This window comes from Rhinopithecus bieti, unplaced genomic scaffold (assembly GCF_001698545.2).
Source record: "Rhinopithecus bieti isolate Rb0 unplaced genomic scaffold, ASM169854v2 scaffold_54, whole genome shotgun sequence".
Classification (NCBI taxonomy): Eukaryota; Metazoa; Chordata; class Mammalia; order Primates; family Cercopithecidae; genus Rhinopithecus; species Rhinopithecus bieti.
The window spans coordinates 607,281-631,682 of NW_016803233.1; the positions used below are offsets into that span (position 1 = coordinate 607,281).

The 24,402-nt window shown below is 39.5% G+C and overlaps 1 protein-coding gene across 1 annotated transcript in view; it reads left to right on the plus strand.

Annotated features, from left to right (window-relative positions):
- ASAP1 (ArfGAP with SH3 domain, ankyrin repeat and PH domain 1) overlaps window positions 1-24,402 on the plus strand; it is a 399,491-nt gene that overhangs the window by 232,659 nt on the left and 142,430 nt on the right. The window contains 2 exon segments of the mRNA XM_017870527.1: window positions 21,992-22,066; window positions 22,928-22,977. Coding sequence (XP_017726016.1) covers window positions 21,992-22,066; window positions 22,928-22,977 — 125 coding nt within the window.

The following is a 24,402-nucleotide window of genomic DNA, read 5'->3' on the forward strand; positions in this document are numbered from 1 at the left end:
GCACTGTTTTTATCATTAGCAATAAATGCTATCAGTTGTTTACCTCGAGGTGATAAGCTCACTTCATTCATTTTCAAGAAAATGTTTGTCAAATACCAGAGTCTGAATAACCATAGTTTGCTAGTCTTTCTTTCAAAACAAAAAAAGATGTTCCACTAAAAAACAAAACCAGTTAGTTCAACTTGCAACTCAAAAAATTACATTAAGTGCTTTTCCTCAAAACAACAATCATATTTCAGTATGCCTAAAATTCATACTTCCTATTTCATCAAACAGAACATTAAAAAGATGAATTTGAGGGTCAAGATGTGATGAAAATCGTTTTACTTTTTCATTATGGGTATTCTTGGATGAAAATAGCCTTTTTTTACTGTAAGAGCAAGACCATGAAGAATACAGTAACTTCAGTTCATGGCAGTGCCTTGATTAATGCTTAAGGCAGCAGCTGTTTTACTCATTGTTGCTTTTGCACTGTCAGTGCAAATGTCAACACAGTGAAAGATTCAGATAACCTCTTAGGATTATTACGAAAATAGTTTGGACCTTGGGAACCTCTAGGGGCCTAGGCGCTATACTTTGAGAACCACTGGTGTCAGAATTTGAAGGCTTTGCTATGATTCCAGCCCTACCGTTAAGTAGGTTAATGTAGCCTAACTTACGGAAATAAATTTCCTCACTAGTAGAATAGGGAAAGTACTTTTCTGCATACCTTATTGGTTATGTAGGGATCAACTCATACCATTCATGTGAAAAATACTGTAACCTACAAAGTCCTTTGTACACACTGGATTATTATAATATTAATAGACTATGTTAATATTAGTGTTACTATGGTATTAATAGCCACTCTAGGGTACTTTGTATTATAAAAAGAACACATGCCTACTGGGGAATTGCAATTTCTCTTTCATGTTCCCCCTAATCAAAGATAACTATAATTGACATTTGGAGTTTCTTTCTAGCCCTTTTGTCTACCTCCTTCTTTAAGGGGATGACAAATAGTTGAAACGACATGTTCTAAGCAATTTTGAATTTGCTAGATTTCATATACTGCTGGCACTAGAGCTAGGTTTCATATAGTACTAGCACTAGAGCAGACACACTTTCTCAAGTTGGGTCAAGTCATAGATTCAGAAGTTCGAAAGAATGTGACTTATCCAAGAGCCCCATGTAATGAATTCCTCATCATTGGCAGATCAGCCTTCATCCCCATTACAGCCTCATCCCCTTCTTGTTGTGAGAGCCAACGCAGTGACATCTGCGGAATGGCAATCCAGCTACTGGGGCAGGAAGATGATCGAGGATGACCCAAGTACATGCAAGATCTTTTGTCTTTTACATCTTATGTTCTTTATACCCCTGTAAGCTTTTATTGCCTTAAAGTGAAAAAAAAGTTCCCTAAAAGAGTGACTTTAAATAAGATAACCTTCCCATAATGTGTATTTTTATGACTAAAGTCACAGACATCCAAAATTACAAAGATGGAGAGCAGATCAGTAGTTACCAGTGGTTAGGAAAGGGAGCAGCAGTGTATCCTGAGGGAGTTCCTTTGTATTGATGGAACAGTTTGATAACTTGATGGTGGTGATGGTTGTAGTTATCTTTACATGTGACAAAATGCTGTAGATACACAAAGACATACCAAAACAATGAATGCATGCAAAAAACGGGGGGAATTCTAGTAAGGTCTGTGGCCTAGTTGTCTTGCACCAGTGTCTATTTTTTCTTTTTGATAATGTACTGTTTAACATATATAAGATGTTACTATTGGGGGAAGCTGATTGATGGGTCCAAGGGACCTCTCTACTAGTTTTATAGTTTTTTGGTGAGTCTGTAATTTTTTCAAAATAAGTTTAATAAAAGTATAAACTATCAAATTATTATCAAGGAGGGAAAGTAGGGGAAAGTGTTTAGTATACATTGTTATGTAAACATTTCAGCATGAAACAAATGTGCAGAACACAAATCAAACTCATTTCTCTGATATTCTTTGAGCCAACTGATCTGCAGTCCTCAGTCCCACTTCCTTCGCACTTCAATAGGTTTTCTAATTTCTTCCTCTAATTAAAGTCCTATATGTGGTCACTATTCCACAAAAGTAGGAATGATTAGCTATTTCCTCCCAGAAGTGAGTCTAGTTGTCATGACTGAATATATCTAGGGAATGCTGCCTCTTAGTGGTGAGAAGCCAGAGAAATGTGGACAACATCTATTACTGTTGTTTTTACTATATTTGTGGCATAGTTATAAGTGCATGGGTTTTGATTTTAATGAGGCCTGTATAAAAATAATTACTCAGCATCTTACTTGTGTGGCCTTGTTGAGTTCTTTGAGTCTTGGTTCCTTCATTTTTGTAAAAAGGGTTTAATAATCCCTCCTTGTGTTCATTTATGATTCATTCTGTTATTTATTAGGATTCTACATAAGCCCTGTGGGTAGGCAGTAGGGATACAGCAGTGAAAAGAACACAGACAAGAGCCATATCCTCTTGGAGTTTCCATTCTGGTGGCATTTTTAGAAATAATTTATGTAAAATACCTATCAAAGCATTCAGTTCATAGCATGTAGTGGATAGTGACATTAAAAAAAAATTTTTTTTTATATTTGTTTAGTTGACTTGCAATGTCTCTGAACTTATCCTTCCTTTCATTAAAGATGCCTTCCTAATCAAAGCCAACTCCAGACATAACAAACGATTTGTTGTTCCTGGAATATATACCATTTCACGCTTCCATGCCTTTATACATTCCATTCCTTCCACTTTGAGTGCCCCTTTAGTAGTTAATGTATTAATGATAAAGGCTTTCTTTGCAATGCAGCTTTCTCGTTTAAAAAAAGAAAAAGGAAGCAGGATGTTCTTGAGTTTTAGCTGTTTCTAAGTGGTTTTGTTGTACGTTTGATTAAGTGTATAGTACTGAAAAATTATGTTCAACCGTTTTTTTTCTTTTTTTTTTTAACCATGAAAAGGAAAGCAATAAAATCATTGCTTGCTAAGCAGTGCTGGGTCTGCTCTACTTCCAGCATCAGGCATCATTCTTGTGATCCTAGCAAAGAAGTTAAGGAGACAACAGAGAATGGCATCCGTTTAATACTGAAACCACAAAATGGATCGGGAAAGGAATAACTGGTGGATTGAAATAGATTCTCAATGGACAGAGGAAAACCATTTAAATACCATACCCTTTGAAAGTCCCAAGGCAGCAGTGGTTTTAGAAAATGTATATAAATTATTTTTTAAATAGTGGGAGTTACCCGGAAGTATTCTAGTTCAGGCAGAACTCGCCATACATCCATCTGATTTCTTCTCTTCTGAAGCCTTTGGACAATTCTATAGCTTGCATAAGAGCTTGAGTCTCATTAAACAGTTGGGAGGGCAGTTATTGCTTCAGAGCTGTTGAAGCAAAGCAAAAATTTCTCCATCTGCATAGCATTTCCTGTTTGCAATCTCTGTAGGGTATTGTGGTTTGTGTTAAAGATTTTTTTTTAATTTTTCTTCTCTTCTTTCTTCACAAATAAGAATATCTGATAATGTACAGATTGGATCTAGATTTGTAGCCAGCAGATTATTTCTCAAGTTCTTCTTTGAAATGTTAAAAAGTATGGAGAGCATGATTGTGGCTAATGGTAAAATTGGTAGCTTCTGGGTGCCCTGAACTATATAGTGCATTTTTTTCAACCTTATCTTTTAAAAAAATGATCATTAATCATTTTTTTAAAATATATTTTTAAAAGTTTTCAGCGTTTGATCTACCAGGTTATCCCCTTATGTCCTGACATGCCTCACTGCTTCACTACCAATTAATGCTGTGGGACATTTTGTGAAATGTGATTTATCCATGTGGGTTGATGGGTGGGTAAGAGGGAAAGGTTTTTTTTTTTTTAACTCCTTCTATTAAGAAAATCATATGCATTTATTATAAAATTTCAGACATATGGAAAATTTTAAAATTGTAATTCCAGCTTCTGTTAATATTTAAGAGTATAGTATTTGAAACAGTTTTATGGATTTGTACACAGAGATACTGCTAATCTGCATAGATAGCTGCAGGTATAGATATGTATCTCATTTAGATCCAAAATCCTTGGGGTTAGATTGGTTTCAAAATTCAGAGTTTTACAGATTTCAGAAGGATGACAGGGTGTACATGCCTTATATTATGCAGGACACCCCCTAGTGACTTCTTGGGAAGATGTTTATAATTAAACATAGTTTTGTGTCTGCAGTAAAACTTGAATATTTACATGAAGTGGGATATATAAAGACTGTTAGTTGCCCCACTTCAAGTCTAGTCAGAGGTTACCAACCAAATGGAGTCAGAACAGGTTTTGCTGTTAAATGAGTTTAAGCTAAAAAAAAAAAAAAAAAAAAAAAGCCGAAGCCGTGTATTTCATATATATATATGCAAAATTTTAACTGGCTTCATACTATTTCATTGTATATCTGGACCATAACTGATTATTTGAGTTTTCTATTTGTCAATACAGGTATACCTTGTCTTAAATACATCCAATAAACAGGTATCCTAGTGTATATGTACCTCAGGCTGAATTTGAATATGGTTTTTCTTTTGGCTTTTTTTTTTCTTTTAAGGTTTTACATTCAATGTTTCAAGTAGGATTTCAAATAATACATTTTAAATAGGATTGCATTTTCAGCTTGTGGCTTTTGTATGTTCATAGCACTTGTCTAAAGGGTGTACACATGCGATATGTGTACGTGGTTGTCTAGTATTATTTCACTTGAGACAGACACACAAAACAGCATTTGATGTAGAGTTTGGTTCTATGTGAGAGGAAGGAAGAAGAAAAGAGTGGAGAAGGGAGAAGAAAAACCATCGCTTATTGGAGCGAAGTTTCATTGACCATAAGAAAGGATTGAACTTTAAAAATGATTGGTACTGGAATGCTTTATGGTGTATCTAACATTTGCTAATCAGTATCTCTTTGATAAAAGAGCTGGTCTCACCCTCACAACCTTAAGGCAGGTGAAGTTTTCATTATTTTTATTTTTATGGTTAACTTTTGCTATAGGAATAATTCTGATAACAAGAGCTTGTCTTTATACTGTGGTGTCTGTATGCCAGGCACTGGCACTTTGAGTACTCTACATGTTTTATTGGTTAAGATAGGCTAGGATATACTGCAGTAATAAATGAACCCCCAAATTTCCATGGCTTAACATGGTTTATTTTCTTCTCATGTGGCATGTCTGCTGAAGGGGTCTGTTCTACTTAGCAACAGCAACTCAGAGACTTAGATGCATGGAAGCTCCCCTTCTCCACAGGGGAAGAGAGAGACTAGAAAAGCGTAAACATCCTTTTCACAGGTTTCCTAGATGTTGTAGTTCATTGGTTTGAACTGTGTTCTTGGCCCCACCTACCTAGCTGCAGGAGACCCGGAAGTGGGAGGGAGCAAATAGAGTATTTAGTGAGCATTATCCTCTCTGCCTCATCTGTACATAGCCTCATTTACTCCTCACAGCAGCCCTACCAGGTAGTAACCATAGTTACCCTTATTTAAGAGCTCACAAAACTGAGTCACAGAGCGTTAAGTAGATCTTAGATTCAGCATTTGAACCCAGGTGGTCTGCTCTAGGGCATCGTTCCCCAACCTTTTTGGCACCAGGAACCGGTTTTGTGGATGACAGTTTTTCCACAGACGAGGGAGGGGTAGCCGGGAGGATGGTTTCGGGATGATTTGAGCACATTACATTTATCACTAGATTCTCATAAGTAGCATGCAACCTAGATCCCTCGCATATACAGTTCACAGTAGGGTTCCCTCTCCTGTGAGAATCTAATGCTGCCCTTGATCTAACAGGAGGTAGAACTTAGCTTCGCTCACTAGCCCACCACTCACTCCTGCTGTGTGACCCTGTTCCTAACAGGCCACGGACCTGTACCGGTCCGTGACCTGGGGATTGGGGACCCGTGCTCTAGAGTATGCTGTACCTCCTCTCAAAAGATATGGACATCCTGTTTTGGACATAATGTAAAATTTACTCTTAAATTAAGTTAAAAGTTATATTGATTTAAAAAACAGCATTAAAACATTGACGATGTTACAAAGATAAGGCAAACACTGATTGGAGGGAATTAACAGCCTTCTGTCTGCGTGATCTTTGTCCCAGAAGCCTCCAGAGCTCTTTCTTTAGGCCCAGATCTGGAAGTACATTGCATACAGCAAATGCAGGTCTTTTTCTCTTTTCCTTTCTTAACAGAGAATTCTGTCAAACTCTGCCCCACATTCACTTCTTCCACTTCTTTTCACTCCACATTCCCTTCCACTCTTCCTTGATTTCCCATTTTCCATCCCAGGCCTAACCTTTTATCTGGATCTCCCACTCTTCCTAGCAGATTCAGATTAAATGTTCTGTCTTGAGCTGGCTTTGGATTCCTCTGCACAACGTTGCTTCTGAGTCTCTCCTCACCTCCACATACCATGGCCCTCAGACAGGGCCACCACTCCACATCCAGACTGTAGGGAGGTACTACAGCCCAGCCTAGCGCTTTTTCAGGGCTGATGCCAGCCAGCACCAGGAAACACGAGTTAGTGAGGGGAGACTGACTGGACTTCAGGCTTCCCTTGTACAAGCCAGGTGGGTGCTTTGAGCCATGTACACCCTGCGCAGCCGTACACAGTGGCCATACTGTGTCCAGTGTATCTGGTGTCTTCTTGCCTGTGAGCAAGAAGAGTATAAAGAAACTTGTCCAATGCAGTGCTTTCTAATTTATTTGAGCACAGACTTTTTTGTTGTATAAAGACTTTGTTGTTGTATTGACTTTTCATGGAACCACTTCAGAAAATGCTGATGTAGATGTTTTGCTGGACCAGGTGATCCATTTCATTTGTTGTGTGTGTGTGTGTGTGTGTGTGTGCGCGCGCGCACGCGCGTGTTTGTGTTTGTTTTTTTCTCCCCCCAAGACAGAGTCTGGCTCTGTCGCCCAGGCTGGAGTGCGGTGGTGCACTCTCAGCTCACTGCAAGCTCCGCCTCCCGGGTTCACGCCATTCTCCTGCCTCAGCCTCCCAAGTAGCTGGGACTACAGGTGCCCGCCACACGCCCGGCTAATTTTTTGTATTTTTAGTAGAGACAGGGTTTCACCGTGTTAGCCAGGATGGTCTCGATCTCCTGACCTTGTGATCCGCCTGCCTCAGCCTCCCAAAGTGCTGGGATAACAGGCGTGAGCCACTGCACCCAGCCGTGTATGTGTTTTTTTTTTTTTAATTCAAATTCATTTCTGCACTCCAAGAATTTATTTCTAATTTATATTTCAGTATGTAATTTCTCATTGTTTTTAAGCTGGTTGCTGCTTTGCCTTTTCTTTTCATTTTAGATTATACCGTTTGGTAACCTTAGGGTTAAACATGAAGAAATGGCCCACTGATGCAGTTTTGAATTCGTATCTGACTACATCTTTCAGTAAAAACAAGTGGATCTTTTCATTGACATATTGCCCCGGATATGTGAAGCAACTGAAAATTCAGAAGATTGGCAGAAATAGCTTGAGTTTGAAATCGGATATAATTGAGTTCATATCTCTGCTCCACCACTTCCCAAGCTAGGTTACCTGAGGCAGATTCATTCATTCACTAATTTGTCTAGAAAGCAAGAGTATCTAGGAAGGCTGTGCAGAGGAGGCACCCTTTATCTGAGCCATAAATTATTAAGAGATATTCATGAAACGCTATTCTCTTAAGCTAGCAGAGTCTGTTTTCATAAATAGACGCATTAAATAATATTAAGCAATGGTTGATACACTTGATAAAGAGTGAGGTGAAAGTCTATACTTTAGTACTAAGAAAGAAACTTTCTATGAAGTGTGTCCTTATCTCTGTCAGCAGTTACCAAGTGCCCACTCTGTTCCAGAATCTGTGCTAAGACTGTCGTTTTCTATGTGAGAGATTGCTTATACATAATATTTTAATAGTTTACCCTAAAGCATTACTTAATTTTACAAGGAAAGATGGACAAAGGTATAGGACCAGATTTATAAAACATTGTGCTTTTGGTTTCCCACAAGTGGGGTTTCCTGGCAGCAGTTGGCATCACAAATGTAATATCTGAGAAGATTCCTTTTCTGCAAGGGAAGCTTTGAAATATATGAAACAACTGCCTATCACAGTTACCATTTAGGTGGATTCTTTGACTTCTGAAAAATTTAATGAGGATTAAGTGAAGTAAGTCTTAAAACATGAAGATGTAGACCAAGCAGACAGGGCAGGGCTTTCCAAGCAAAGGGAGCCGAGATGGCTCTGACCAGTTAAATGTCAGTTGAATGGAGACAATAATGTCTACTATGAGACATTACTATGTCACTCCAGTACGTGGTAAGCCCTGTGTGCTTGCATATGTTTGTTGAATTTTTTAAATTGTGTTAAGGTGCGTCCTGAGTAAAAGATATTGCAAAACATTTATCATAATCTGTGATAAAGATGTTGAGTGAAAGCAAGGAAAATGTGATTCGATGTTACAGTGTGATTTTATTCTAGGGAAAAAGAACAAATTATAGATGCCAAGCATGGAAATGAAATTAAAGGTCTGAAAGTTGATCATGAACTAACTGATTATCATTTTAAGTACGATAAAGAAATCCTTAGGATGGGGATATCTTTCTCAAACCAAGGCCTAGCTATATAGCACACCGCCTCCTTTTACTTTCTCCTTTGTCTTGGTCTTATAAGTCCTAGCTACTTCCCCTTTCCATATAATTATTGCCAAATGAAATCAGATGCTGCAGATAATGCACAGGGAAATGGTACTTTCATTTTCACTTGATGTGGGAGATGATGTTAAATGTAACCCACCATTTAGTAAATTGAATTAGATAAAATATAATTGCATTATTTTAAGTTAAGGAATTCTCATATTCCCTGGTACTCTTAGACCTACCCATTTTTCTTTCTAGCATTTCCAGTAAAATGTACTTTATGCCTAAATTCAGTCTTGTCAGTCCCAAATGCCTTTAGCACATGGTGTAATTTAGTTTACATTTTTCCTTGGGCCTTTCCCAGATCTTCCAGAGCAGTATGTCTGTTCTTCATTGTAATTATGCCTTAGACCATAGGCAAGTGTTTTCTGCTCTTTGGCTGTAAGTCTTTCCTTCGCTAAAGGAACTTTGGTTTTTCTTGCACTTGGACAACCTTTAGTCTAAGGCAGTGGTTCTCACACTTGATCTTGCATCCATTTCACCTTGAGAGCTTGTTAAAACTTAGGTTGCTGGGCCCCACTCTTGGAGTTTCTGATTAATTAAGTCGGGGATTTCATAACCAACCATTTCCCTGATGATGTTGACACTACTGATTTGAGGACCACACTTTTGAGAACCACTAGGAAGGATTGTCATTCTGGACAGAGATCCAGAATTTCCTAGTATTACAGAGAAGCTGCAATTGTTTTTCCCTCCAGATTCACTTTTATAATATTAATTGTTTTTGCTTTTATACATGCCATCTGATTTACATCTTTTATCAATAAATAAAGAACAAGTTGAATGAGAAATAGGCTACTGGTTAATTATATCACCCTCTTGTGATTTGTGTCATGTTTCTTTTAACAACTTTCTACGTACAAAATAATACCACTTCATTGTTGAAAACTCAGAAAATATAGGGAGAAAAGACTAAAATAAAATCAACAGTAATCTTACCTGTTATGGAGTGTGTGTGTGTGTGTGTGTGTGTGTGTGTGTACCCTCTGTCTTTCTAAACTTTTTGCTATTTTAACATCTTTTTTCTCGTATTTTTAAAGTCATATAATTTTTTTAAACATTGGGTTCATACTGCAGTGCTATTTTATACTGTGGTTTTCCACTGATACATTTTGGAAATGTTTTCCTGTTTTGTAAAATACTGCAGCCTAAAAACCTTTGCTTAGTTGGAAGCATACAACCTCCTAGATCAAGGCTTGTTTGGGCAGGGTTTGGAGCCAGGATCCTCTCCCCCATTACCCCTGGCAGTCTCCAAAGAGGAGTCTACAGAACCCAGAGGCACTTCCCACCAAGAGGCACATTCTAAAAATTGTATAGAATGCCCATCTTATGTTTGCACTGTAATTTATTTACCCAACTTCCTATTTTGAATATTTCTATTGTTTCCACTTACCGCTGTCCAAAATGTAATAGTTTGAAATCTCTACACATCTCATGAGTATATATTATTTGGTTACTGATTGTCATTACTCCATTAATTCAGTTTGTAGTGCTTTTGTTCTCCTCCTTCCCTGTCATTTAAGAATCAAGAAGTGGGGGGAAACTGCCAGTAGCCCAAGGCCCTGGTAGGTCATAGTTGGTGCCTTGCTCTGATCAAATTAAGATGCTCACTTCATTGAAATATTTCAGACTTTTTCGAAAGGTTATGTTTATACTGTGCCTGAAGTTTTATGGTGAACGTTGTGGACTATACAAAAAAATTGAGAATAGTTATAAGAATTTTGAATGGACTTTTCTAACTCTCTGACTTTACCACGAACTGTTTGTTTGTTTTTGTTACTTTGTTGGGTGGGGGACCAGGGCTGCCTTGTCTCTGAGGCAGTTTGAGCATCTCCCTATAGTTCTCACCCATTCGAGGTGGAATTTTTTCTTCTTTATTCAGTTGTATCTCAGTAGCTCATTTTAAGCTGTAAGAGTGTTGTGACTGGAAGGTACCTTAGAGATCTTTTTAGGGACCCCACGCTTTATTGATGCCAGAAACAAAAAGTGACCTGCCTAACCATTCACAGCTGGTTGGAGACAGGTTCAAGTCTAGAACAGGTCTCCTGACCTTCATTCTTTCTTCTCTTCTTGTCAGGCAGAGCCTAACAGCTGCAGAGTAGGAGGGGTACCCTTGGTTTGTCAGTCCCAGCTATATCCTGGGAGCAGTTCTAACTCTTCTATCCCTCTCCTGAATCTTGCCCCTTCCCCCATTCTGCATCCCCCATTCTGGTGCTGAGCACTCCAGGAAGACCAAAACTGGTTCAGGTTCTATAACTCTTGGTGCTTCAGAGCAGCTCTCCTGATTTGGAGAGGAATTCATTCATCCATTTACTTAATCAGTAAGCATTTTTATTTAGTGTATATAGCAAGTCAACACTTTGCTACTCTAGGAGTTTGATGTAGCTCAGTGGTAGGCAAAGCAGTCATAGCCTGTGCCTCCAAGAAGGTTTGCTCTAGACAGTAAAGGAACACACGGGTAATTTTAAAGTGCAATACTCTGTGAAAGAGAACCTATTCTGCCAGTGGTCCAGAGTAACAAGAGATTAGGAAGAAGGGACTTATTTATTATTTAGAATGGTCAAGGCCTCACTGAGGAAGTGACATGAAGACAGAGGAAGAGTGTTCCAGACAGAGTAAAGCACATGCAAAAGGGGAGAAAGCTCTGTGGGTTGAGAAACCAAAAGGAGTTGAAGTGCAGTGAGAATGGGTAGAGAGACTCAAAACAGGTTGGCAGGGCCAGACCTAAATTGGGAGCTTGGATATGAGTATAGTTCAGTGGGAAGCCAGTGATGGGTTTTAAGCAGGAGAGTGATATAATCTGGTAATCACTTTAAAAGATCACTGTAACAGCAGAGCACAGAGGAAATGAGAATGGTCTCTGGAGTCAGTAAAAACCTTAATTAATAACCTGACCATCTGCTTTACTTACTGTTTGACCTTGGGCAGGTTACTTAACCTCTCTAAGCCTGTTTCCTCATTAATCTAGTGAGACTAAGACCCATTTTACAGAGGTGTTGTGAGCAATATCTTTAGATAATATATTTTAAATACAGTACCCTCTGTCATTTAAATAAAATTCACGCCGTTCTGCCTAGATTAGAACACAGTATACTGGGCTGCATTATCTTACAGTTTATGGAGACTGCCTTGCAGATGAGGCAGGGAAGCAGGAACTGTGAGATGGAGACAATGTGGTGCAATAGAAAGGATATTTTGAAGCTTCCCATCCCAGCCTTAAAAGTACCTGAAATGCTATCTCATTATCATTTTCTCACCACTACTGCTGAGCTTTTCAAGTGTAAAGAATCTTATGATTCAACATGACAAAACCCTGTCTCTACTAAAAATACAAAAATCAGCCAGGCGTGGTGGCAGGTGCCTGTAGTCCAGCTACTCAGGAGGCTGAGACAGGAGAATCACTTGAACCCAGGAGGCAGAGGTTGCAGTGAGCATGGCTGCACTCCAGGCTGGGTGGCAGAGTAAGACTCTGTGTCAAAAATAAATAAATAAATAAATAAATAAATAAATAAATAAATAAATAAATAATCTTATGAAAATAAACCTGGTTACATTTAATTAAGGGTTAATTAAGGGGTATTACGTGGTTGTTGTGCCGAACCCCTAGCCTCAGTAGGGAAGGCACCAGGTTCAAGAGGCCAATGAAAAGTCCCAGAGCCAGCAAATGAGACATGGGATGTATTAAGGGCTTACATACAGGGGAGAGAGTCGAGTGGCAGCAGGCTGGACAAGAAAACTTCAGCCACTAGTGAACAGCATGTAGCTTATATAGGATTTTCACTTAACACTCCCCTTAATGACTTTCACCTGGCAACCTTCATGGAACCCAAAACTCAAGGCCTCAATCTTCTGTATGACCTGTGTTCCACAGGACGGGCCGGGGTCTCGGACATTTCTCATAGGCAAGGAACGAATTTCTGTGATTGCTACTCCCGGGATTCCCTAGCTCAGAACACACATTCAGGTACATCTGCCACAGGGTCATTCTAAGGGTATGCTTAAGTTACTGCTATCAGGGCACTTGCCCTACAGTAGTGTCAGGCATTTTGCCTGTGTTTGCATCCACTGTGTCTCAGGTAACTGTGTGTGTTTGGCCAAGTTATTTAGTAATACCTTGTAGGGTTACCAGTAGCAGCTAATGAGACTTTGTGTGTGAAACGAGCCACCTCTGTGGCCTGGAATAAAGTGGAGTTTCATTGGTGTCAGTTCTTTTCTTTTTTCTTTTAAGACAGGGTCTTGTTCTGTTGCCCAGGCTGGAGTGCAATGGCACAATCTCAGTTCACTGCAGCTTCAACCTCCTGGGCTCAGGTAATCCTTCCACCTCAGCCTTCTGAGCAGCTGGGGTTATAGGCATGCACTACCAAGCCCAGCTAATGTTTATATTTTTTTGTAGAGACGAAGGTTTCACCATGTTGCCTAGGTGGATCTCGAACTCCTGAACTCAAGCAATCCACCTGCCTCAGCCTCCCAAAGTGCTGGAATTACAGATGAGCCACTGTACCTGGCCCGTTGGTGTCGGTTCTGTCTCAATCCACTGATGCTGGCATGGGCTAGTTCAGGAAGGTGCTGGGACACCAGCAAGGTTAAGCGGTTTTCCCAGTTCACGCAGGCCAGGAGTGATGAGTGGCCACATGCCTCTGGGATTCTTTCCTCTGTATCACAGTACCTTGGAAAGCAGCCTAATGATGAGGCATCAGTTTTATTTTTATTTAGTTTTATTTTTTGACCTGCCACTTCAGGAGGCACCAGTTTTAAATAGCTTCAAGTATTATAACTCTCTAGGACCTGAAGGAGTTAATATACTAGACGGAATACCCAATTTATACCAGGGAATCGCAGACTTAACTGCTGGGAGCTGGCTCATTATTTTAATTGGATTTTCCAATGTATTGAGCAAGTCAGCAGATTTGCATTAGCCTTACTTTCAGAGAAACTGTTTCAATTCTGGAGAGAGAGAGAACCAATGGGCAGTGGAGAGGGAATGTCAAGATTAATGCAAGATGACAAAGCAAGCAAATTATGTCCTCGTTAATTAATACAGTCTTGTGTGCATGTAGGTGTCCTGGAAGTACCATTTGTAGAACTGTGCTCTGCTCTCCTGTCAGAGGCAAGAAAAAACAAGGCCCTGCTGACTCCTTGTCTTTCTGCTGGTTGGCTGCTCCAGCAGGACAGGGTAGCTTATTGGAGTGAGGCCTTAAGGGCACTCCACTTACAGGCCCGTAGAGGGGCTTGGAGCTGAGTTGGGCAGTATTCAGGCAAGCTAGAAATGGTAGTAGTGTGACCTACAACTGCTTTTTTTTTTTTTTTTTTTTTGGAGATAGAGTTTCACTCTTGTCACCCAGGCTGGAGTGCAGTGGCGTGATCTCAGCTCACTGCATCCTCCGCCTCCCAGGTTCAAGAGATTCTCCTGCTTCAGCCTCCTGAGTAGCTGGGATTACAGGCGCCCACCAACACACCTGGCTAATTTTTGTATTTTTAATAGAGATAGGGTTTCACCACGTTGGCCAGGCTGGTCTCAAACTCCTGACCTCAGGTGATCCGCCTGCCTCAGCCTTCCAACGTGCTCGGGTTACAGGCATGTGCCACCGTGCGTGGCCTGCAACTGCTTCTTGATTCCTTCCTTGGGATCTGATCAGTTAGTAAACAAAACAGATACAGGGCCTCCCCTTAAGAAACAAACCTTCTAGTGAGGAAAGGTGATAACTCAGTAAACAGTAAGTGAGATCATTTCTTTTAGTGGTAAAGCATAAAGACATTTAAAAAATCAGAGCAGAAGATATATGTTTATATATACAGAGGAAAAACTATGAAGTCATCTCCAGTGAATGGGATAACAGGGGCTACTTGTATATTGCTGGCAGTGTTGAAGCAATTGTAGGGAATAAATGACTCTTTTTGTCAAGTTTAATATTAATTACAGTTGCTTGCTTCCATAAGTCCCTTTTGCATGATGGAAGGTAGACCTCAGCCTCCCTATGTTTGATTAACTCCAAATTTCTGGTTAGGCTTGATGTATGTACTAGCAGGGGGAATACCTCTTCTTTTAGGAGAGAAATCTAGAAGCAATTTGTTCGGAAAGCAAAACTATGTACCATACCTAAATATCATTCTGGAATTTTTTTTTTTTTTAAAGAGATAGGGTCTCACTCTGTCACTCAGGCAGTGGCAGGATCGTAGCTCACTGTAATCTTGCCCAGCTCATCTTTTTTTTTATTATTATTATTTCTAAAGAGACGGGGTCTTGCTGTACTACCTAGGCTGTTCTCAAACTCCTGGACTCAAGCAATTCTCACACCTTGGCCCCCCAAAGTGCTTGGATTACAGGCATGAGCCACCATTCCTGGTCCTGAAATGATTTTAAATGTGTTGTTTGCTTAATAAAATGAAAAAAATGCATTTTCAAAAACATACCCTTCAACTTCTTGTAGACTTGAATCATGTAAAGAACTTATGTTAATTCAGCGTTATCAATAAAGGAAAGGAAATGATTTGGAAGTTGAGTAAATGGTAATAGAGTAATCAATAGAATTTTAGTAAAATCAATGGGAAATAATTATATAATGGATTTGAAAGCCTTTTTAAAAATTTATTAAAGATAATGAAGGTGATACAGGAAGTTTACTGATATTGTTATTGTATTATATTGGCTGTATTGTAAGTGCCTTGGAGACGACTGCTACACATCAGTTTGCAAAACTCTTGCTCAGGTCATATAAAGGAGGAGCCCCTAACCCCTGGGCCATGGCCTGTTAGCAACCTTGCCACATAGCAGAAGGTGAGTGGTGGGTGAGCAAGCATTACCTCCTGAGCTCCACCTCCTGTCAGATCAGTGGTAACATTAGATTCTCAAAGTAGCCCGAACCCTGTTGTGAACTGTGAATGTGAGGGACCTAGGTTGCACATTCTTTGTGAGAATCTAACTAATGCCTGCTGATCTGAGGTGTAAGAGTTTCATCCTGAAACCAACTCCCCACCCCTGCCATCTGTAGAAAACTGTCTTCCACGAAACCAGTCTCTGGTGCCAAAAAGGTTGGGGACTGCTAATATAAAGGATTCCTGAAAGAACTATAAAAATGAAAACACAGGAAATTTATAGAATCTCATGACTGCAAAGTCATATTCTCCATCTCTGTGGCACAATAATCACCTAAAATAACTGAGAGAATAGGTTTTCCCTTCTTTGAGATCTCCAATAAAGGATTTTTTTTTTGCCCCCCCGCCCCCCCAATGAATATTTCCTAAAATTTCCTCCTCTTGAGATTGGTTTGCTTTCTCTTAAACCTTTCTTTGTGTCTTTATGATGACACAGGTAATTACTATTCACTTGGCACTTAAACTTTTCGGTGCTAGTTTTTTTTTTTAATTAACCTACCTTTTCCTGGAAAGTAAGTTGGAAAGACTTTGTAAATTTTGATTTTTTTTTCCTGTAGCCTTTTCATTGACTAGTCACTGGGAACATTCTGAATTCATAATACATGTTTTGCGTTCATGATTTCTTATGAGCCCTCAAGAATGTGTGTAGATAACCATGGAGAAATTCTTAATTATTGGGGTTTTCTATCTTCCCCTCATGCCTAACCACAATGATGACATTAAAAAGTTACTATGTGTGGCAGAGCATGGTTGCTTATGCCTGTAATCCCAGCACTCTGGGAGGCAGAGGCAGGCAGATCACATGAGGCCAGGAGTTGGAAACCAGCCTTACCAACAAGAGAAGACCCCATATCTACTTTTTGAAAAAAAAAGAAGTTACTGTGTGTGTTTAGTGTGTGGTCAGTACATGGTTTGAGGCACTTTTTATTTGGAACAACCCTCACATTCATTTCTAACCACAGAGTTTCATAATTCTTTAATTGTTATTTTATAATACAGCCTTCAAAGTACTAATAACATTAATGTATTTTTTTTTTAATTTTCTGCTTCATTTCACAAAGGATTTGAGGCATTGATGCAAACCATAATTTAGAACAAAGAGTTGAAAAGGGATTATTTATAATCACTGTCTTTTCATATTTTGTTTTAAATTTTGAGTTTTACATAAACAATATATTACATATTACAATTTTTTTTAAATGCAAAAATCTCCTCTCCCACCCTATTTCTTTGCCCAGCTTCTAACCCTGGAGGAAATTGGTATCAACAGATTTCTGCGTATTATTTCAGAAATAATTAAAGCATAGACTCCCCCCCTCTTTTTTTTTTTGAGATGGTGTCTTGCTCTGTCGCCCAGGCTGGAGCGCAGTGGCGCAATCTCGGCTCCCACCTTCCAGGTTGTAACCTCCACCTCCAGGTTCAGGCAATTCTCCTGTCTCAGCCTCCCGAGTAGCTGAGATTATAGATGTGTGCCACCATGCCTGGCTAATTTTTGTGTTTTTAGTAGAGACAGGGTTTCACCATGTTGGCCAGGCTGGTCGCAAACTCCTGACCTCAAGTGATTCGCCCGCCTTGGCCTCCCAAAGCACTGGGATTAGAGGCGTGAGCCACTGTACCTGGCCTTCTTTCCTCCTTGTTATGCAAATTATTGCATACTGTAAGTAATGTTTTATACCTTGCTTTTATCATATAAATATTTATCTTGGAGGTATTTTCAAAGTGAAGCATAAAGAGCTTTCTCGTTTTTTTGGCTGTTGTTTAGAAGCTCTGTAATTTATTTGGCCAGTGCCCTATTGATAAGCACGTAACTTTCCATCAGTATAGATAGCCATGTAAAAAGGAACCTTGTCCACAAATGATTCTGTATTTCATTTCTTCTGCAAGTATTTTTTGAGCACCGCTCTGTGCTAGGCAGTGTTCTAAGTTCTGGGAATATAGCAGTGAGCATATAGACCCCTCTCTCCCAAGCTGGTAACCAAACTGGGTGGGGAAACAGCAACAAATAGGGAAACAACCGTATATACAAATGGGTAGGGATGGTAAGTGCTTTGAAGAAAAATAAGGTAAGGTTCTCCATGAACAGAGGAAAGGTAGGCAATAGCTTGACTAGTGAAGGGTGGGTCAGGCCCCCCGCAACCTTACTTACCTGCCATCCATCCAAACTTCTAAGGCCCATAGGATAGGGGGATGCTAGGGAATTGTACTCCAAGAATGAAACTGAGGGACTCAGAGCACATTATTTCAGCTGTCATTATAAAACAGAGGGTGAGTCCTATTGATCTTCATTTTTTCAGTCTCAGACCCAGTTAGTGTTGTTCAACCTTTTTTTTTCCTCATTATGATCCAAAGCCTTCCTCCTTTTCCCCAAGAGCCTTTTTAGACATGGTCCCCCATCGTTCCCCCCATGAAATTTTAATACAGGTAATAGACATAGTTGACATCAGTTATATACTGTGGCCATTTGGAGGGCCACAGACAGTTATAACAGCTAAGATTTTTTATTTTTTATTTTTTGCCCCACTCCCCAAGAACCAGTGTCTTAGAGTCTCACAGAATGTAGACTCTCAGACTATAGCTCTCTGGCTTGCCAGCCAGGCTGTTGCTGTGTGATTGTTGGCAAAATCACAGACAGAATTGTCTTGGTAGAAATCCCTTTGTCTTTGAAATAAGAAAGAAGTGATTGTTTCTTAGATTTGTGTCACCAGAGAAGCTGTCTGGTGGGAAAAGCCTTCCTGTTCCCCGCCCCTCTCTGCTCCCTCATTTTCTTATTCATATTTTCATCCCATAGCATTTAAAAAATAAACATGTGTTCAACACTTCTAGGTATCAGGGAGTAAGCTAGCACACATGTTAACTCATGCCATCCTCACATATTAACTAATTCCATCCTCACAACAGCTGCTTGCAATAGGTTATAATATTCTGCTTTACAGATGTGGTTAAGAGAGTCATGCACAAAGCCCTTCCAAGTCAGCGTTGGTCTTTCTTACACCACTCTGTCCCTCTGCCACTAACACATAATAGCATAATGTAGTAGAGTTGGCTGTGTAGTGACTGCCTCTGTTCCTAGAATATGAACTCTCTACAGGTAGGAACAGTGTTTATTCATCTTTGCCTGTCAAGCTTTTAGTGTAGTATGTGGCACAGAGTAGATGTCTTATTAATGATGGATGGATGGATAGACAGACTGACAATTGAATACACTTACGTGTGAGTAAAATTATTTCTTGAGTGAGGGGACCCACAAACCTTTCCATCTATAATCTGGTCCTGCAGGTCTCTGCAGTCTTGGGTTCCACGCTACTAAAACTTGATTTTATCAAGATTACTTGGGGTCTCCTTGAAGACAAGTAGTTAAAAACTCTTCTCAGTCCTTGTTTTGGTTACTCCTTTCACACCTGACTCTGCCTTCCTTGGTTCCCCCCATCATTCTTCTCTGCAGCTGGGTAGCATCTCCATCTCCTTCTCCTTTGTAGATTCCTCTTTGTAGCATCTTAAAATCAAGGAGACTGAGGCCACTGCCGCAGAGCAGTGAAACAAACAAACAAACAAACAAACAAAAAATATATATATATATATATTTCCCGGCTATAGATTGCACTTCCTAAATATCTTTTTAATGGAATCTAGGCATTAAGGATATAGCTGTGAACAGAAAGGTCAAGGTCCCTGTCCTCATCGAGGTTATGTACTAGTGAGGGAGACAGAATACACAAGCTGGAGGCATCTCATTACCTAACCTCAAATTATACTTCTAAGCTATAATAATCAAACCAGCATGATGCTAGCATAAAAACAGATGCATAGGCCAGGCACAGTGGCTCACGCCTGTAATCCCAGCACTTTGGGAGGCCGAGGCAGGCAGATCACGAGGTCAGGAGTTTGAGACCAGCATGACTAATACGGTGAAACCTCGTCTCTACTAAAAACACAAAAATTGGCCAGATGTAGTGGTGCATGCCTGTGATCCCAGCTACTCAAGAGACTGAGGCAGGAGAATCGCGTGAACCTAAGAGGCGGAGATTGCAGTGAGCAGAGATCATGCCACTGCACTCCAGCCTGGTCGGCAGAGTGATACTCCATCTCAAAAACTAAAACTAAAAATAAATACATAAATCAGTGGAACCAAATAGAGATAAATTCACATACTCACAGTCATCTTATTTTTGACAAAGGCACCAAGAACATGCATTGGGGAAAGAATATCCTCTTCAATAAATGGTGCTGGGAAAATTGGATATCCATATGTAGAAGAATAAAACTAGACCCTATCTGTCACCATATACAAAAATCAAATCCAAATGGATTAAAGACTTAAATCTAAGACCTGAAACTGTGAACCTACCAGAAGAAAACTTTGGGGGAAATTCTCCAGCACATTGCTCTCAGCAAAGATGTCTTGAGAAAGACCTCAAAAGCACAGACAACCAAAGGAAAAATGAGCAAACACAAATGGGATCATATGAAGTTAAAAAGCTTCTGCACCACAAAGGAAACAATCAACCAAGTAAAGAGACAACCCACAGAATAGGAGAAAGTATTTGCAAATTACCCATCTGACAAGGGATTAATAGCCAGTATATATAACGATCTCAACTCATAGGAAAAAAATCCAGTTTTAAAATGGTCAAAAGATCTGTAAAGGTATTTCTCAAAAGAAGACCTACAAATGGCCCAAAGGTTTATTAAAAAATGCTCAACATCACTAATCATCAGAGGAATGCGAGTCAAAACTTCAGTGAAATATCTCATGCCAGTTAAAATGGTTTTTGTAAAAAGAACAGTAATGGATGCTAGCAAGGATGCGGAGAAACGGGAACCCTCATATGCTGTTGGTGGTAATGTAAATTAGTACAACCACTATGGAAAATGGTATAGAGTCTCCTCAGAAAACTAAAAAGAGAACTACCGTAAGATCCAGGAATCCCGTTGCTGGGTGTATACCCAAAAGAAAAGAAATCACTGTATCAACTCGTACTCCCATGTTCATCGGAGCACCATTCACAGTAGCCAAGATGCAGAATCAACCTAAGTGTCCATCAATAGTTGAGTAGATAAAGAAAATACAGTATATACACACAATGGAATATTCAGCCATAAAAAAAAAAGAACAAAATCATGCCACTTGCCACAAAATGGATCCAACATTATGTTAGGTGAAATAAGCCAAGTACGGAAAGACAATTATTGCATGTTCTGTCTCATGTGGGAGCTAAAAAAGAAAATTGATCTCACAGAGATAGAGAATAGAATGATGGTTGCCAGAGGCTGGGAAGCATAGTAGGGTGGAAGGAATAAAAAGGGATTGGTTATTAGATACAAAAATACAGTTAGATAGAAGTAACACAGTCTGGTGTTAGGTAGCACAGCAGCGTGACTGTAGTTAATGATTTTTATTATATATTTCAAAATAACTAGAGTGGAATCGAAATGTTCTAGCACAAAGAAATGATCAATGCTTGAGGTGAGGGAAACCCCGATTACCCTGATTCGATCATTATACATTGTACCCTTGTATCAAATTTCACATGTACTTCATAAATACAACGATTATGTATCCATAAAAACTAAAAATTAAAAGGTAAGTCTGAGCAAAGAAAACCCCAAACACAGCAATTTCAGATAATGATACATGGTATAAAAACATGTGAAAAGGAAATGGAAAAAGCCCCTCCTTACTCTGACAGAAGCAGTTGAAGAAAATTCATTGTAAGAGCTACAATTTTGGCAGAGGTGTTAATGGAAGTGCTACAGTGATTTGAGGAATTATTTGTATACATATACGTGTACTGTAACATAGTGTTTAAGCAAGCTCTGGAGCTACACCTCCTAAATTCATTTTTTTTGTTTTTTGTTTTTTTTTTTGGAGACAGTCTCTCTCACTCAGGCTGGAATGCAGTGGCGTGATCTCGGTTCACTGCAACCTCTGCCTCCGAAGTTTAAATGATTCTCCTGCCTCAGCCTCCCTAGTAGCTAGAACTACAGTTGCACACCACTACACCTGGCTAATTTTCGTGTTTTTAGCAGAGACAGTGTCTCCCCATGTTGGCCAGGCTGATCTCGAACTCCTTACCTCAAGTGATCCGCCTGCCTCAGCCTCTCAAAGTGCTGGGGTTACAGGCATGAGCCACCATGCCCAGCCTACACTGCCTAAATTCAAATCTTAGCCCCTCACTCACATGCTTTATGGTTCTGCACAAATGACTCCATCTCTGTTCCTTCACCTGCAAAGTGGTGATAATTATGTCACCTAACCTACAGAGGTGTCATGCAGGTTCAATGAAATAATGCATGGAAAGCCCTTCAACAGACACTGGTGTGTGGAAAATGCTCAGTCAATAGTAGCTGGTTTTATTGTTCATGTGGACTTTATTTTTTAACCATCTCCCATCTTCCCTTTGCTTTTTCAGCTCCAGGGGCTGAGCCACAATGTGATCTTCACCTTGGATTCCTTGTTAAAAGGAGACCTAAAGGGAGTCAAAGGAGTAAGTGTTCAGAAATTTGATTTTCACTTTAACTTGAAAGGATTGATTTTTTTTTCCTCTTTTAAGATCATAGTAGTACTTGTATTTGAAAGAGTCTTTAAACATTTTCAGCATTAAAAATGCTCTTGGAAAATGATCATTGGAAAAAATGTGCCACTTCACATAATGGTATTGACAGAGGAATGAGATTAGACACTTTCAAGAAGATTGGGAAGGTTCTCCATGGGTGGGAGAGAGAAGTTAAGCCCTAGTCTTGGTTCCCACAGTGTGACCACTGGGGACCCAGCCTCTCTGAACCTCAGGCTCCTGCTTCATCAGCATGACCAGGGCGCTTACCCTTCTTTCCTCTCTCATGCTTCTTGTGTATATAATACATGGTGTGATGTTGGCCAGGCACAGTGGTCATGCCTATAATCCAAGCACTTTGGGAGACCACGGCAGGCAGATCGCTTGAGCCCAGGAGTTCAAGACCAGCCTGGGCAACATAATGAGACCCCCATCTCTGCAAAAAAAAGTACAAAAGTTAGCCAGGGATGGTGTTGAGTGCCTGTAGTTCTAGCTACTCAGGAAGCTGAGGTGGGAAGATCGATTGAGCCTAGGAGTTCAAGGCTGCATTGAGCTGTGATTGCGCCACTGCACTCCATTCGAGGCAACAGAGTGAGACCTTGTCCAAAAATAAATAAATAAATAAATAAATAAATAAATAAATAAATAAATAAATAAAATGGTGTAATGTGCATGAAAGTGAAGCTCCCAGTGTCCTATAAAGGAAGCAATTCTTGCTAAGATGTTATTTCAAAACTATTTATTCATTTTCAGCCAAAGTTGATGCAATTTTAATTTCATTTTCTCTTTTCTAAGGATCTCAAGAAGCCATTTGACAAAGCCTGGAAAGATTATGAGACAAAGTTGTAAGTGGTTTTTTGTTTAGTTTTTGTTTGTTTTTTAATATTGTTGTGAATTTTGAACCAAAAAAAAAAACTGGAGAAAGGACAGACCTCTTAACTAATAACTTCTCAACAAAAACTTGTTTAGTGTATCCTCTGGTATATCCTTATTAGGGCTAAGAGGTTGGGTACACTGACCTAAAGTGGTTGCATCTCCTGTGCTATTTGTCTGAAGGGAGAGGTACTTTTACTATCAGTTGTTTTGGCATTTACAGCTGCTGTTACTATCAAGTTATAGGCCTATGGCTCTCATTATAGATAGCATGTAATTATGGACCATTTATGTTTCTGTATAGTGTAACAATTAGGAAATAATAAAAGTAACAGCTAATACTGTGACATCTTGGTGCCTGCCAGGACCTGCACTAAGTGTTTTTTGCATGTATGACCTCTTCACAGGAAACTATCTGTACAACTTTACTCTCTGTTTATATACATCAGGGAAACTGAAGCCTAAAGAGGCTAAGGGGCTCGTGAAAGGCTAGAAAGCTAGTTACGTGTCCATCTGGCATTCACTCCAGGTCTGTCTGACCACAGAGCCTCAGCATAGCATGGGCACTGAGGTCAGACCACCAACCTCGTGGAGTTCTTGTTAGGGATAAGGGCACTAAGCACTTTGCAAGGTGCTCGGACCATGTTGATACTGTGTGTAATTGTACCACGTTCCTTTATTATTATTACTATTATTATTCTGAGACATTTGTAACACCAAGCAGGAGGGTGGGGTGGGAGGAGATACGTATTTTTAAAGGTTTTAATAAAAGTCTTGGACAACTAAAATATAAGAGAATAAAACATTTCTGTAGGCAGCAATAGCAGCAGGATAAAAACAAGCAAAAGAAAAGCAAATTCACGATTAATTATGTTTTTCCCAAACTACTTTTGTAATTATGTAAAAAGTGCATTGTTAGGGACTTGCTGTCTTAGGAATATATCCGTACATTGACAGTTCTAAATGCAGCAGAGAACAAAAAGGTTATTAAAATGGTCAACTGATAAATGAATGCTGTGGGCTATGAATCTTTCTGTATGAAAAGTGGGTCATGAGTACTCAACTTGTAAGCTAAGTACTGCCCCTGTCCAGAGGCAGTGGTGCTTAAACTTGGAATCGAATAGCATTAAGTACTTAGAAAATGGGAGGACAAAGGGGGAAGAAAAAACCTTGTTCTATACTTGTAGAATATGTCTTCTTTGTAGGACATAGGAACAACAAAACATGATGTAACATGTACTTTGTCAACTAAAGTACTACCAATATTAGTTAGTACAACTGTATTTATATTATTTAAATCTCTGTTGGCTAAAGAGATACTATAAGTATCTGGTGCTTAATATTATAAATGACTTAGAATATGAAGCATTCTGAGATGGTACAGGTGCTCTTCCTTG